The 15491-nt window shown below is 33.6% G+C and overlaps 1 protein-coding gene and 1 long non-coding RNA gene across 4 annotated transcripts in view; both read right to left on the reverse strand.

Annotated features, from left to right (window-relative positions):
* Nucleotides 1-715, reverse strand: part of LOC125503410 — a 2225-nt gene extending 1510 nt beyond the window's left edge. Inside the window, exon 1 of the long non-coding RNA XR_007280834.1 lies at nt 400-715. This is a non-coding gene — a long non-coding RNA (uncharacterized LOC125503410). The remainder of the gene's footprint in view (nt 1-399) is intronic.
* LOC109533970 (protein timeless homolog) overlaps nt 1-15491 on the reverse strand; it is a 362432-nt gene that overhangs the window by 282909 nt on the left and 64032 nt on the right. For all 3 annotated transcript variants that reach the window (XM_048663569.1, XM_048663603.1, XM_048663631.1), the window contains exons 9-11: nt 14618-14774; nt 6720-6800; nt 1574-1671 (exon numbers count right to left, since the gene is read on the reverse strand). In XM_048663569.1, the coding sequence (XP_048519526.1) occupies nt 1574-1671; nt 6720-6800; nt 14618-14774 (336 nt within the window). The remainder of the gene's footprint in view (nt 1-1573; nt 1672-6719; nt 6801-14617; nt 14775-15491) is intronic.

Consider the following 15491-nt stretch of genomic DNA (forward strand, 5'->3'; position numbering starts at 1 on the left):
TCATGGTGTTTCAGTAAATGGGAGCCCCATTTGGGCCCCATTTACTGTCAAATATGACACTGACAAGCGGGAAGTTTCGCACCTGTTCTGGAGATTTCTAGAACTATCTGGAATACCTGGAGAAAAGTATATAAGCGACCACGAGAACCAGACAGGGAGAGTGAAGTGACAGCAGCGTCCGAGTGCAGAAGAAGTTAAACTCCGGGAGTCGGAAACGCGTGTTTTCCGTTTGTTATTGTTGTTGTTTGTGAAGTTGACGTTAATTTAGAAGTTAGTTTGTTCCTGTTCCGAAGTTAAAGTTGTACCAAGTGGAATAAAAGTTGTAACCAGAAGAAAGAATTTGATACTCGGCCATCCACGGTACAATATTATATTTAAAATATCTGTGTTTCTGTTTACCTTGTGAAGAGAACACTACTAAGTAGCATCTTTTTAGGAGGAGTAATTATCTACTATTATCATAAGGTTGGTGGTACATCCTCTATTGATGTATTGTACAACCTAATGTACACGATATTGAGCTTTCGATGTCGAGAACTCGCCTTAGTTTGATGGGGACCTGCATTTTAAATAAATGGCATTCCTCTTTAATTTGCCATTGCAATTTCCTTCAACTCCTGGCTGAGCTATAACTTAATGAGTTTTTATTTTTTAATTTATAGTCACGTTTTATTTTAGTGTCGTTTCAACGATGTTCTTATTCAGTTTCAGTGCGTCAACGTCAACGTTTCAACGTCTGAACTGATGGTTCGGTAACACGTAATTAGATCATAAAGCAATGTGGTTAGGGTTTCAATCTAGACAACTGGTGTTTGGAAATTGCATTTATTATGCAATATATGCAAGATTTATTATTAAAATCTGACAGTTTATATTTTATATCTGGAGCCAGCATATGAAGGTGTGAAAAAAATACCTTCAGCCGAAAACGAAATTAAGTTCAATCGTTTAGAAATAATTAAAAATCAAACGTCCCCATAGTGACATTTAACGAGAGCTACATTAGAGGACGTTTTTCCATAGATGATCTCACAACCAAGCAGTCAGTAAAGGAATCAATACATTCCGTTGTAAAACTATGCGAAAGCAGATTTGGTCCAGTTCATATATGATTAATATTAGATCTACCGTTTAAACGCGGAATACAAGTTTTATCACCAAATTAAACATGTCGCAAATATGTCTCCACCATCTAGGTGCGAAGAGCCACAAAAGTTCGTTTTATCAAATAAGATCATTTAACCTTGTATCTCTAAGTAATGGTTAGGAACCCGGCACTTAAATTTGCGTTATAAAATGTACAACGCCATTCTGAACTCATTTCGAGTACTTGTGATATTCCTTCATTCTGATCAAGCCGTAAGAAAAGGTGTAAAATTGGGCCATCTGTATGTAGCCAAATGTGCGCTTCCAACATAAGTTCCCCCCAAAACAAATGGGGCGATACGGATCATTTACGAATTTGAAATTGTCCAAACCAGGGCCGCCAACACCCTTATATAAAAGCACGTGGGTTGCAGTCGTCGCAACGTACCGTTCCCCAATAAATGTAAATAAATGTAGGTGCACTCACCGCCCAAGTCAGCAAAGAAAATGTCTCTAAGGGCCAAAAATTCCTCCTCCGGCGCCATATTAGGACTCCCAAAACTATCGTTCTCTGGCCAGACTTCCCTGCAAGAGAAAATAAGAATCAGAAATGGATATGGGGAAAATGCGACGCGCAAAAGAAAGTTGGGAGACGGTATAAATTTGCGATGGGGTAAAAGAGGAGCGTTTATTTGGAAAAGTGAAAGGTATTTGTGTTTTGTAGTTTCAGTATACTCCATTTTCCCCGAATTTATGTTTATTCGAAAGAACAAAACGAAACGCGAAATCAAACTAGTATTACCTGTATTACTAGTGATCTGAGCCACTGTGAAATTAATTCGAAGACTACCGCAGCTTCGCTAGTTATGTCAAAAATGCTTGAATCAGCTGGTGAAAATTAATTACCAGGAAGAGCTTTCTAATACATGGAATATACGTATTTCCTAATACAAAAAGGACAAACTGCTAATGCAGCAGTTTGGTTTGAGATCATCTTGTCAAAGTTTAAAATTGTTCCTTAATGAAGATTTGAAATGACGATAACAAACACTTTCTGCACACATTCAAACAATGATAACGTGTTTAGAGGCGTATACGGCATATAGGTGCGATCTTGAAAATAATGCTATTGAGTTGGTTATTTCCTAATAAATATCACAACTTATTTGCTGTTGTTCCAGCTGACACTCTGAATCCCAAGTTTTACAACTCTTCGCTTAAAGTAAACCACAAGAACAAAAATAATCAGGTATTATCAAATTAGTTTTGTAAACCGAGCAAACGTCAATAGAATTCAGTAGAAGCTAGAAGCTATAACTAGGTTTAAAAATGTGAAACACATGTAAGATGTGTGCGCGCCTTGTAATATGTGCACCCTAAATAAAGCGTTACCGTCCAAACAGGGGAATCTGGGCTGACATCAGATCCCTGCTGGTGACACAATCAGGAAAAGTTTCAAGTATTAAATAACATCGTTGACGGTGTAAACAGGATAGTGATCTTGCTGATAGTAAAACTCACTGAAGTTAAAATGGATTGTTTGAATTTGATTCCCAATAAGACCTCAATCTTTCTGAGTATTTAAATTTTCGTTCCTAAAAATGATCCGATATTGTATGAAGTTAATACAACTAATGGGTTTAATGTCCACCGAATACCTGAGAGTAATACACGGATTGTAACATCCACGTAGTGAAAATGCAGAATAATTGGTAAATACTTAAAATATTGCTAATGAATCTGTCGATAAAATTAACCCTTCTGGATTCAAGACTTCGATGGGTGTATAGGAGCGTAAAAATAAATTTCCTTGAAAATTGTATATGTAATTATAGATGAATGTAACACAGTACAGAATAGACCGCTGTACCAGAGAACTGCAGCAAATCCGTTTTGCGAAGATCTTGAATGAAATTCATCTGTCCTAATGGATTACTGGTGTAGGTTTTTAAAGCGCTAAGCACATATTTAGATTTTTGCTGAAAACCCATATTTTTAACATTTCAGCATAAAACCATTTATTTAAAATATCGAAGCCGACGTGGTAGTTGAGCGAAAGAGCTGCACGCTAATAACAAGTACAAGGAAACAAGTTTTTTGTAATGAAATGCATTTGTATGTAATATGATTAAGGCCTTAATTATATTACATACAGACTATGGCTGTCGATGTTAAATATAACGGCTAAAATAACAGTGTTCCAGACCCGTAATCTGTAACCACAGAGACCTGTCTCATAAGCTGGAAAAAGTGGTTCGCACCAGCACAGAACCGATGCGGCACCGTCGAGCCAACTATCCAGTGGCATCAGTTTCAGTAACTATCTGTCAACGAAAAATATGTGTAGCTGGACGTTGCGTTGATGATTGTGTTTATCACCTTTCGTCTATAAGAATTACTGTTCAGTTCTCCAGGAACCATAACCGGTCAGATCAGCGAAATATGGTTTAGTTTCGGTGATGACATATTTCAGCATTTTTAGTCTATTGGTATTACTGTTAAAGTGGATTATTTAATGTTTTTCGCATTCATCGCATTGGAATATTTAGTTTGTCGAAAAATTGGAGAATTTAAAGAAAAAGTTTGTTACTTTGGGGATTAGAAGTGGTGAATGTTTCCTTCACTTAGCATATCGCTTGCATCTGCAACTAACCGTTTCAAATAATGCATTATTGTAGACTTCGTATATTTCAGTCACTTAATTTGTCCTAAAAATACGGCTAAGCATCTCATTTAAAAACGATATATCCAAATTACCTTGCTTCGTCATCCATATTTTCCGCTCAGGCCTTTTTTCTTGCTCGGCTCGCTATGCAGTTGACATGTCATTTAGATGCCTTTGCAGAAACACAGCTTGCAGTTATATTAAGCTCATTATAAGAAACACGCAAAAAGTGTATAATACTCATTGGAGGGTGGAAGCGACGGGGTTTGGGTAGGTAAGTTACTTGTAAAGGAAAAGCGTAGCATTTAATAAAGAAGTAAATTAATTTTATCTTCTAACTCTTAGCAGGCATAAGATGCGGTAGTCACACGGTCTACAGTGTATTTAAGCATAATAAAAATCACATATCAAATTACATCCACACCACAAACATTCTAAATCTATTAAGATTATTAGAAATATTATATCTGCAGTAAGTCCAGTCTACATTTATTGGCATTGGACGAACAATATCTAACTTAAACTTACTTACTTACTTAATTGCTGCTATACACATGTGTTGATATGTCAGTATTACTTTATTAAAGTTAGCTGACGTGCTTAAATCAATAGCCATTTCTTACAAACAAAATAAAGAACCATCAGAATGAGTAATAAGTATGAGAAAACTTTACTTTAAGAATGATGACTCAAAAACATTAATCACTATTGATATCAATGTAAATCGAGGGAAACAATCTGAAAGAAAACTTCCATTTTGCTCGAAGTTAAAATAATTGTTGTTTCAGTGACATCAAGTTAACGATTTTTAACACTTAAAGTAAACACAGGCGCTCTAATGTTCTCCCTTTATTTAACTTTGGACCTGAATATTTTCTTGAGGTGACTCGAAAACTTTACCGTATAGTTTGCAGATTGAAGTAAATATATTTTTCAAACATGGGAAAAATAAAGTGAAAACTTTGAAGACTGAAACATTTTAAGTTTTTAGATCTGCAGTTCGCTGTTATAGCTCTAAAAACAGCCGAGCTAGAAAATGAAAACTTGTAGTTCAAAATTGCGAGGAGAAAAATAAGGTCAGTGCTGAAGCAAATAACCAAAGATAAGATATTTGCTGAATACTTGATTATGGTACGTGAAAGGCGAATTCAATATTGGAAAATTCGTTTTGTGAAGATGCGTTTGTCATTTAAATGCATTTCGCAGAGTTTTCCTAATTATCATAGGAAAAACTTTTTTTTCAGTTTTAAGAGCTGTGATCTGTGACATTGAAAGAAAAAAATTAATGACAATAATTTTACCATATATTCCTCAACCATATATACCCATTTTACCATATATACCCATCAACTGTATAATACAATACTGTATAATTCTTCTGTATAGCTATGAAACAAAAATTCTCAAACCATCGCATTCAAACATAATTTCAGATAGATAGATAATTAGCTTGAGCTTTAGAAAATTATCCTTTAAAATATGAGCAGCACTGCCAAACAACAGTGGATCCACATTAAGTATCCAATTTTAAGAGAAACTTACCAAGAGGAACTTATATAAATTCGGGTCTGAAAGCCACGGCACAAGAATCTGTAATAATGCAACTGCTACGTTATATCAAAAGGATTATCCGCTAAATCCGGAAAAGTTTAAATCTGTCCTAATTTATAGCTTAAGTTACTTGGTAACTCGGCTTAATAATAAAAACATGTTGGGAGTTAGTAATGGCAGCTCGCTTACTGCAAGACCTGGCGTTGAACGATAACAAGAATTTGAAAGTAATTATGAAAGGTTAATAATGGAGGTTTAGAAATTGCAGGTTGTCAATATCTAAATTCAAGTTAGCCTTAAACTAATAATTCCAATTGTGTTTTTAAACGCATTACAAACAACAAAATCGCAACACATGCAATGAAAACTATACAGCATTTTTATTGAAGGAATACATTTTTATCCCGGCATTAACACTACGTTTTTGTGTAGTTAGATTGATGAGTTTCAAAACTGGTCGTGCCATGTCGATTATGATTGTTCTTTACATTTGAAAATAGGTTTACGGGTTCACAATATTTCTAAATACACCAACGAAACAAACCTGCAATCCTGTTTTCGCGAACTTTGAAGAAAAGGTCAATTCTAATAGCTTACTTCTTTTAGTGAAGAAATTGTGCCGTGAGAGGTGTAAATATTAATAAATATAACTCAACCTCTTAAAGACATCAGAATTTCTTGTTTTATAAAGTTAACAATTATTATCGCAATTTGCTGCTCTGATATGAGTTGTTGCCGTAGAGGACAAACCCTAAAATTTAGATTTTAGCGCCAATGGAACTTTTACCACAATCAATGCAGAGGATTCATGATCATGATCTGTTGCGTTCTGATATTCTGTTAAAATGACTTCGGCTGGCTCTTTCTTGTCGGGATATATGGATTTTCAACCATTTGGAGGACAGGGCGTGGTTTGAAATTTCATATCACGTTTCAAAACTGTGATTTACAGGAAACGCTGCTTTCGACTACCTGGGCGTTGTGACAGCAGAACACCAGCTTCTACTTGACCACAAAACAAGAGGACAGTTAACACGAATAAGTAAGCAATGCTTTTTATGTAGGTATTAAAAATCTGACGTCTGAAAAATGATCATACAAATGAAAAGTTTTTTGTTGTCTGATAATTCTAAACCGAAATAGGGATTTTTCGCGGCGTTAGCAGAAAAATAATTTTTGGAATAAGAAAAATGTATATGTATTAATTGAATATGTAAGTAATTGTATGCCATATTTGCAAACAATCGGTAAACATTAAAAAAAATTTCCAAAATTTAAATTCAAGGTCTTTCAATTCTTCCAAGGTCTTCAATTTTTGAATGTTCGGAAAACTGCTGTTGAATCAACTCCTGAATTTTTCTCGTAACATTTTCGTACAACCGGTACAAATATGAGAAATCAATGTGTACACACTTACCTAGCAGCTCGTAGTAAGCCGACCGCAAACTCATATGCACCATCTCTAAGTCTTGCCTGGATTTTTTTCATAGCGTCAGCCCTATAACAAAAAGTAGTGTGTTAACATGGCTTCATAATTTTATTGGAGTAGGGGTCCTCAAAACTATCCAAAATATTCAATAAATTATTTATTTGCTCTAAGAAAATGATTATTGAATAATACTAATGCAAATTACTATGCTGTAGAAATTATTTGCAACATTACATCTTTCGTAAATAATATGAATTTTGTCATAGAAATGATATACATAGTGTTGAATTGAAAACTGCCTCCATATTTTACGGAACTTGCGTTAACTCTTACTATTTAAGAAAATTCATGACATCAGATCATCAATTGATCGTTCTGTCCCAAAAACATGGCTCGATTCTAATTCAAACCCATGCTTCATCTTACATTATTATTATTGCTATTTTAGTTAGCTAGCATCTTGGCTGTATTTGTAATGGTTTTGGTAGAGTTAGACATAAAGAAATTGTCTGCTTTGTCTTATAAAGCAAGGACTTCAATGGCCTCGTTTTGCCGTATTTTTGCTAATCCATCTTGTTATCCATCAGTGGATGTCGTATTTTCGTCATTGATCTTAATGCAACCTTAAACCAAGCATTTTGGAGTGATGAACAGAAAAAGTAACTTATACTCTCACGAAGGATGCTGTTCGGAACTATGTAAACAAAGAGGGCCAGTAGAGTTTCTTAATCATTAAATTTTTTAGCAAGGCAACGATGTTTGGCATTAATAAATGAAAATATATCGCTTCCCGATTTTTGGGTTTCTTACTACGGGTACTTTGCTAAAAGTTGGAAATAATCGAACGATAAAATTACTGTCGCACAGAAGTATGATAATTAACAATGTTTGAAGAACCAACAATAAAAACTTAGAATATTAATACTATTTAATGCATTTTGCTACTTACTAAATAGCTTTTTGATTTCATATGAAACAAATGGGTATCTAATAGAAGGCTCGATTTTAACAAACGTTTTTATATTAACTAACCACCACTTATTCACAGTCACGTAGCTATGCCACTTTTTGTTAGCAGAAATAACTTTCTGGTTCTTTTCCAACCATTTCTGGAAAGAGGCCAATCCCATTAATGATGCTGAAAAGATCAGTTATAAAGTTTATGCCAACTTTAGGCTATTGTTTCCGTTACTAAGTAGAAGTCCTGAGAAATTTTATGATCTCCTGATTTGTTAATTAGAGATTTGATTGAATTACATTCCGACGGATTTTCCGAGGACTCTAGTTAATCCAAAGCATCAAAGGTTGCCTTAATTGACCCTTCTCATTGTCTGAGTTGATTATAATAATGATTGGCGAAAAGCTGGCATATCTGATAGGTGCGAGACAATCACACATCCTTTCGCTTGTTGTATTTGCTTATGAGCCGTCTCTTTAACAGATTCTGACCTTCCTGTTCTACCTGTGTCAGTTCGGTTTTCTAGCTACGACTGTATGGCGTTATTCTGGTTTTAAACAAAATGTGCTTGTTTTGTTATCTGCTTTATTTAACTCCAACTTATCATTGTTATGATAAAATGTTGATATCTGAATTGGACGAGGTGGTTTATGCCATGGCCCCCTAATAGCCCCAATTTAATGCATTCTCTTTCTTTTCTCTGGTGTTGTTTAAAGAATATTGCGTATAAAAGACGAGCTACAAATGTTGATGGCCTTAGACTAATGGATGCATTAATGAGTAACATAGATAGTAATTGATATAATCTTATTGCTTCTATTAATCTATTGTAGCAATAAATACCGGTATTTTCTGATTATTTATCGTGATTTTTGTTTGTCGTATTTCAAGTTTGTCGTATTTCGCTAATTTAAGTTGTTGCTATTTCTCATTTCTGAAACATAAAAAGAAAACGGCTGAAACAAATCTGAACAATATTATTTTTGAAATCAGGAAAAAATTCCTATCAATCTGACTAAATTTTAATTTATTTTCCTGACTGCGTGAAATTGTTATTATATTTTTTCCTTCCTGGGTGTAATGTGAAATAAAAATGTTCGTATCATTTATTTCTTTACTTCATATAACGTTTCGGCGAGACAACAGCGCCATCATCAGATTTAAAATTCAACACAAACCCATAATTGGGAAACAGTAGATTCTTTTTAGGCTTGGCTGTCTTGAAACCTCACATTGTGAATTATTGCATACATTTGCTGGTAATTTTGACTGAAACCCAGGAAAGAAAAAATATAATAAAAATCTGACTCAAGTTCGTTCATTTTTTACCCTTTAATTTCAGATTTTAAAAATATCAGTAATAATAAACCACTTTTTTATTTATCACTTTCACTACTTTAAAAAAAAAAATCTAGAATTACATATACAGGGTGGTTCCTAAAATTACAAACAAAGCTTTAGAAATGGTACGTTACATAAAAACAAACATTTTGGTGTCATAAATATCTGCCTGCGAACGCAGCTGGATCGAAATAGAGTGATGAAACTCTTTCTAACCGTATAGTACCTACCGTTTCTGCAGTCAATGCCATTTTACTGCTATAATTCTGATACTTACAAAATTTCATAGCATGAATTATTTTTTTTGCTAATAACTTGGAAACGTGGCAGATGGCGCAAAAAAAATGCAAGAGGCAAGAAAGTATTTAAATTAATCAAGAAATTGTGAATTACTTACATTGCCTGTGAATTAACTTGACAATTTCGATACGCTTGAGTGGCGCTAACAAGTTCTAGGTGAACAAATTTCAACTAAATATCTTGACAATTGCAAGAGCCCGAACGACAAAACAAAATCAAATGTCTAATTTTAACTAGATATCTTAAAAACTGCGAGAGCCCGATCGAAAAAACGGCGTCAAAATTCAAATTTTACCTAAATATCTTAAAAACTGTAAGAGTAGGAATCCAAAAACAGCATATTTGATACTGTTTTAAAAAATGCTGTTAAAAAACAGCATCAAATGTCTACCTGATTTTGGCATCCGGTATTTGGAACACGCTGCGCTTTGGACCATATGTTTATGTAAAAATGCTTGTCCTAATGTATGTACTCCATAAGGATTTGTCGGAATATTCATGGAACACTCTGTATATGTAACATACCACCAAGTGGTAGATTGAGTCCCTTGGGTAGCTTTACTTTTAAGGCACGCATGTATGTAGTATGTTGGTAGTATTTCGATTTCCTTGGTCAATTGATTTTTGCCATATTTAACACCTGCGATTAAATTTTGCGGCTGGGAGGTTTTACGGTAAGTCATTCCTTTATTATTGCCGGCCGATGATCAAGTTTGAGATTGATTCGCAGTAGATATGTTATTTCTCAAGTATACAAAATAACATAGCTATATAAAATATAAAAAAAATATGAAAAAAACAGCCGGTTTTTTACCTGCTAAAGTTCCAGCCACTCTTTATAAATGGGGCCTGGCAAAAGCTATGCATATGCGCTATTCAAATGCTTTTAGCTTTTGAAACTTGGCTTGAGCGACAAACTTTTCTTAAACCAATGATGGGAAGCTTGCTTTGCATAAAATATTTGCTTATATTTTATAAAATATGTCCTTTAAAAGTTCAATACAATATTTTTATTGTCGAGTGTACCAGCGTACCTTTTCTGGTTTCGAAAATATCACATCCATAAATGCACATTTACTCCTCGCGACGGCAGATTTTCGCGACTACCTATTGTTAGAATAATTAGTAAACTCACAACTTTTCTAAATCGGATATTTATAAATAATAAAACAGGAGTTTGTTCGATGGATTGAAAGAACTATAGATGTTAGTTGATGTTGAACTATCCAGAAATTGCAAAATCTCTCTCAAGTTTAGCTTTCAATATTAATTTAAAAATCATTCTTTCGCTAGAATCATTATTCTCATCTAAGTAAATATTTTATTTAAATTTTTTTTTATTTAAAAAATATATGTATCTCAAATATATCTTTATAGATAAGCTATGATAAATTTCGTCCTACTGCCAATATTTTTGAGATTTTTTAGTTTATTTGTTGTTTATGTTTTAACTTACTTCAATTATTTACCTGCAATCTCCTCTTTTTAATGTTTAGTGTGTTGTATGTTGAATTTGGAATTTAATTTAATGTCCTGCTGACCATTCTTACACAATGTTTGTTCATTGCTCTTGGGGGTGGTACTTGTATTACATTCAAGAGTATTGTTATGAAAAAGCCCCCTTGGAATTATATACACTCTTAATACCAAATACTTGCAGTATGCAGTAGTAGCATGCAGTGCTTCATTTTAAAAATTATAGTATGTATTTATATTGCTCATAGTCTAAATAATCAAAGGCGCAGCTAATGTAATGTAGTGACAATGGTTTGAATTACTGCCAGAAAAAAAATTTTTGATGACTTACAAAAAACTAATAATTAAAACTCTTGTTTTATGACAACAAAAGGGTTGGTGTACCGGAAACCTCAAACCTATGCGACGTCAAAGAACGTTTTTTTCCCTAAGGAGATTTCCAGACCGGCCGTATTTAATTAACAAAAAGAAAGCAAATAAAACGTTCTTTTCAGGGTAGGATTTTAAATACATAGCATGAAAAAACGAACGCAAACATTCAACCCGAGATATCGTGATAGAATTACAAATAAATGTTATCAAACTATCTTTAATATATTCACATTGCATTTGATGGTAACGACTTTAGAATACTATGGTGTAAAAAGGTATGCCAACTAGGTTGTTAGTGAGTTAACAGAATAGTTAGCCATACAATTGAAATTGGCAAATTAAACGATGCGAACTATAAATAATTCGAAACAAGTAAGATGTCAGTGTCCTGCACGCTATCACAACATTGTTCACAGCATTAGATTAAGTTTTATAGGATTTCCCCTTTACGAAAAAAATTCTCAATTTGTGCCTTTTCTGGAACGGCTCTATTTTCTTCGTGCGTGGCAGTCGCTTCCACTCTTTATTAAGTTAGAGGACCCATCTGGTTACAAAGGCGACTAAATTGTTTTCTAAAGTCGTATTTTATATGTTGCTATGGCTGTTATTTCGGCGTTCCGATCCCCAACCGGCCCCGGCCATCCTTAAAATAGTCGGCAAATTGCGAGTTATAGACAAAAAGTTGACTTTAAACAAACATATTGTGGTTTAGAATAAAAATTCCAAAATAAGTCCCAATTTTGATAATAAAGGTACCTACACAAAATTAATAGCTCCAAAAACCGAAGTCAAACTCCGTTAACTCTCCTGATGTCCTTAGCGTCACATTGTGCCAAATCAATATAGAGTGTTCGTTCTTATCCCGAGACGCTAATGGTAAGTTATCTGTAATATGGTGCTATATAGATTATTGGCTAGATTAGCCGTTCCGTTCGAAGTATAAGTTGTACGATGTGCTAGACAAAAAAAATTATAATGTAAGTTCTTCACAATATAATGAAACTGTATCGGGAATCAAAAATACACTTCTTATACGACGATGAAAATTGTCAAGCCATCAGGGGTAAGCATTTTCAGTATCAATTTAAAAATTAATGGTAACTAAGTGTATTTGGTGTTCTTTCTCAAAGCTAAAAACACAGATCAAATAAAATAGAATTAAATATTACAGCTCTATGCAATCGGTTGGGCAGTTTCACGAAACCAAGATGTTAGACGTTAATCGCTGATGAACCATATACAACATTCAGTTTAATGGTTTTTAAGTTTTGGGGACGCAACTAGACACGAAATAATTAAAGTTTTGTTTAAAAAATGGGTGATTGTTCTTTCTTATTATTTAGTATTGCACTTTACCATTCTAGCAAACAACTTTGTCAATTTAGAAAGTGGTGAAGTTACTTTCATCTAATCTAATTTACAAATCGAATTTATAAACAATTTGGTCCACTTGCAAATAAAGGAGGTTTTATTGAAAACTTTGCAGAAAACGCAGCAAAGTATAAATCTATTTGGCCCGTTTGCATTATTTTGAATCAAACAACTTGAGATGAAGCTTTAGTTAAGAATTTTAACACTAGCCGGTATAAGTGCACCCATATGTCTCAATATTTACCAGTCAGAGTATATCTTGACGTAGTAGCAATCGGTCAAAGTAGAGTTGTGTACGATTTAGAAATGTACGAGATAATATGTAGATGGTAAAAAGTCTAATTAAAAGTATATTCTACGAGTTTCAATTGTTGGAACTAGCAATATTTACTCTTTCTTGTGAATAAATTGCAAGATTTTATTTTACATGAAAGTGAACTTTACCCAGAAAAAATGTTTGATTCACACAAGAACTAAGCATTTATTTTTACTTTCCTTCTTTTTGGCAAATGAAAACTGATTATAACTTAATTGAATTATTAATAACTTAATTGAACCACATCTTTGTGTAACCAGCTGCTTAGCAAATATTTGCATTAATCGTTATCCGATCTTTCACCTCAAATGATATTAGCCATTGTCATTACGGTTATTATCGACGACCAAATAATTTAATAATCAGAAGGACTAAGAATTTACCAAAAGCCAGTTTGACGTCTGGAAGTAAAATGGCAAACATGGCAATCAAGTACATTTTCAATGTGACTAGGGACTACTTGAAAAGGAAGACTAGGCGACTTGCAATAAACTAGGTACCAGAGTACTAAACATTGAAAATATTGTTTAAACAGTTAATAATTAAGATATAAATCCAGTTTTAAGATATGCTAAAAAAAAGAGTTGGAATTCTTTACTCTTGTCGTTACTGTTGCAAATATCATTCGCAGCATTGCCAAACAAAAAACTTTCATAGCAATTAAATACTTGTCCGGCAAATTGAGCCCCCGTATGATTTTATAACCGATTATTTCCTACATTATTCTAACAGCCAATCAAATTCGGAGAACATTGCAAGTTTTATACTAATACTTTCCAGCTTTTCCTTAAGTTAACAGCGATTAAACATCACCCAGCTTTTTCGAAAGCGTTTTTTAAATTTAATTTTATATTAAACGAAGCTGGCTTTAAACACATATGCTTTAAGTTATTCTCTTCAACGCTTACCATAGATATATTCTAATAAGGGAGTTGAATCAAACATACAACCTTATCTATAAATTAAATTATTTTGAAATATGTTTCTGAAGAAATACTGTTACATCCGCCGTTCTTTACATTTCATCACGTAAAAACCAGTTTGTAGCGACTAAAGAATACCGTTTACTATTGAGATACAACATTTGTGAATTGCGATTGAAAAGTTCACAGAAGAAAAGGGCGAGTGACACTTAATATTACCCCATATGTGAATATACCCTTTTGATTGAAGAAATATGACTAGCCAAAGTTTAAAATTTATTTTTTCGAACCAAACTCAGACACGAAAAGAAGTAACTCACTTCGGCTCATACAATTTGGTAACTACAATCACAGTTTCTATGGAAACATGCTTAGTATTGTAAGTTAAAAAGCTTCTACTCGCACATAAACACGTTGACGATAAAATAGTCAGTTGATGGAGAAAACATCTTACTACTCTTAGTACATCTTACTTACTCTGAGTATGTTGCCTGTTTTAACGTACGATTTACCAAATAAAACTGGTTTCCGGGCATATGGGACGATGTGGGTCATTGTCGAGACATTTCGTTAGCTAATGCATCCCTTGGCAAATGCTTGTCCAGATTCCGGTGAATGCCCAGAAGCAAATCGGTGGACCGCGTTTTATCAAATCTCTCATACACATGAATCAGTTATATTTAATAAATGCAGCCAATTATAGGGGTTACGGTTACTACTCAGATTCCGTTCAAATATATCGAAATAAAATAGTATTGCTGCATCCATGGCAGTGCTGTATGCGGGCACAAAATGTCGATTCTTAAATAAATATACACACAATACTCACTTTTGGTCATCGATTGGAACATCGGACGCGGCATCGAACGGTGTGATATCACTAGCCAGTTCCAAATTACTATCTAACACTGTTGATAATTGAGGCGAAACCTCGTCCCACATCTCATCCAGATTGAGCTCTGTGGCAGCGGGTTGACTTTTCTGAGCTATAAAAAATTAAAGAAAAAACGTGAATACAAATTTACAATAGTTTAAGTTTAAATGAACATGTAGTTATTTAAATTAAGTCGGTCTTACGTGTTTGATAACAACGCAGCCAAGACATCATCTAACAATAATTCGTCTTGTAATGAATGTAATGTTCTGCATTGTAAGTTGATAGCAACAAATTTGAGCATATAGCAGCGTATAGAATTAAATCAATATGAGAAATACTGCAAATTTGAAATTGATTAACGGACTCTGTTAGACTCTGCTGAATAAAACTACCAAAGGCTTGTGCTCAATTTAATTAGTCCTATTTATTGACGGACGAATTATTAACGAATAACCAATTTACTGTAGTATTTCATATTGCTAAAGCTATTTCATAAGCTAAATACTGCTTTTTTAGTTTTCATAATCCATTTTAAAGTTATGTGGATTTAATTGAACATTGTAAACTCTATTTTTAGTTGATTGTTCAAAATAAATCTCATAAAATACACTTAAATTGCTGTTTACAAAAATGAATCAAATTTACTAACAAATAAATGTAATACATTATAGTTAATATCAATACTTTCATTTTTACATAATTTTCAGCTGTTTACAGATTGATTCAAAATTGGCGTTATTCCTCTGGAGGTGTTGTCTGGGGGTGTTTTAGGAGTACATAAAAAATAGTTTAAAAAAATTAATTGTTATTGAAAACTGGTCAATTT

Source organism: Dendroctonus ponderosae, unplaced genomic scaffold, assembly GCF_020466585.1.
Source record: "Dendroctonus ponderosae isolate FM_Combo_2020 unplaced genomic scaffold, Dpon_F_20191213v2 Dpon_F_20191213_1, whole genome shotgun sequence".
Taxonomy (NCBI): domain Eukaryota; kingdom Metazoa; phylum Arthropoda; class Insecta; order Coleoptera; family Curculionidae; genus Dendroctonus; species Dendroctonus ponderosae.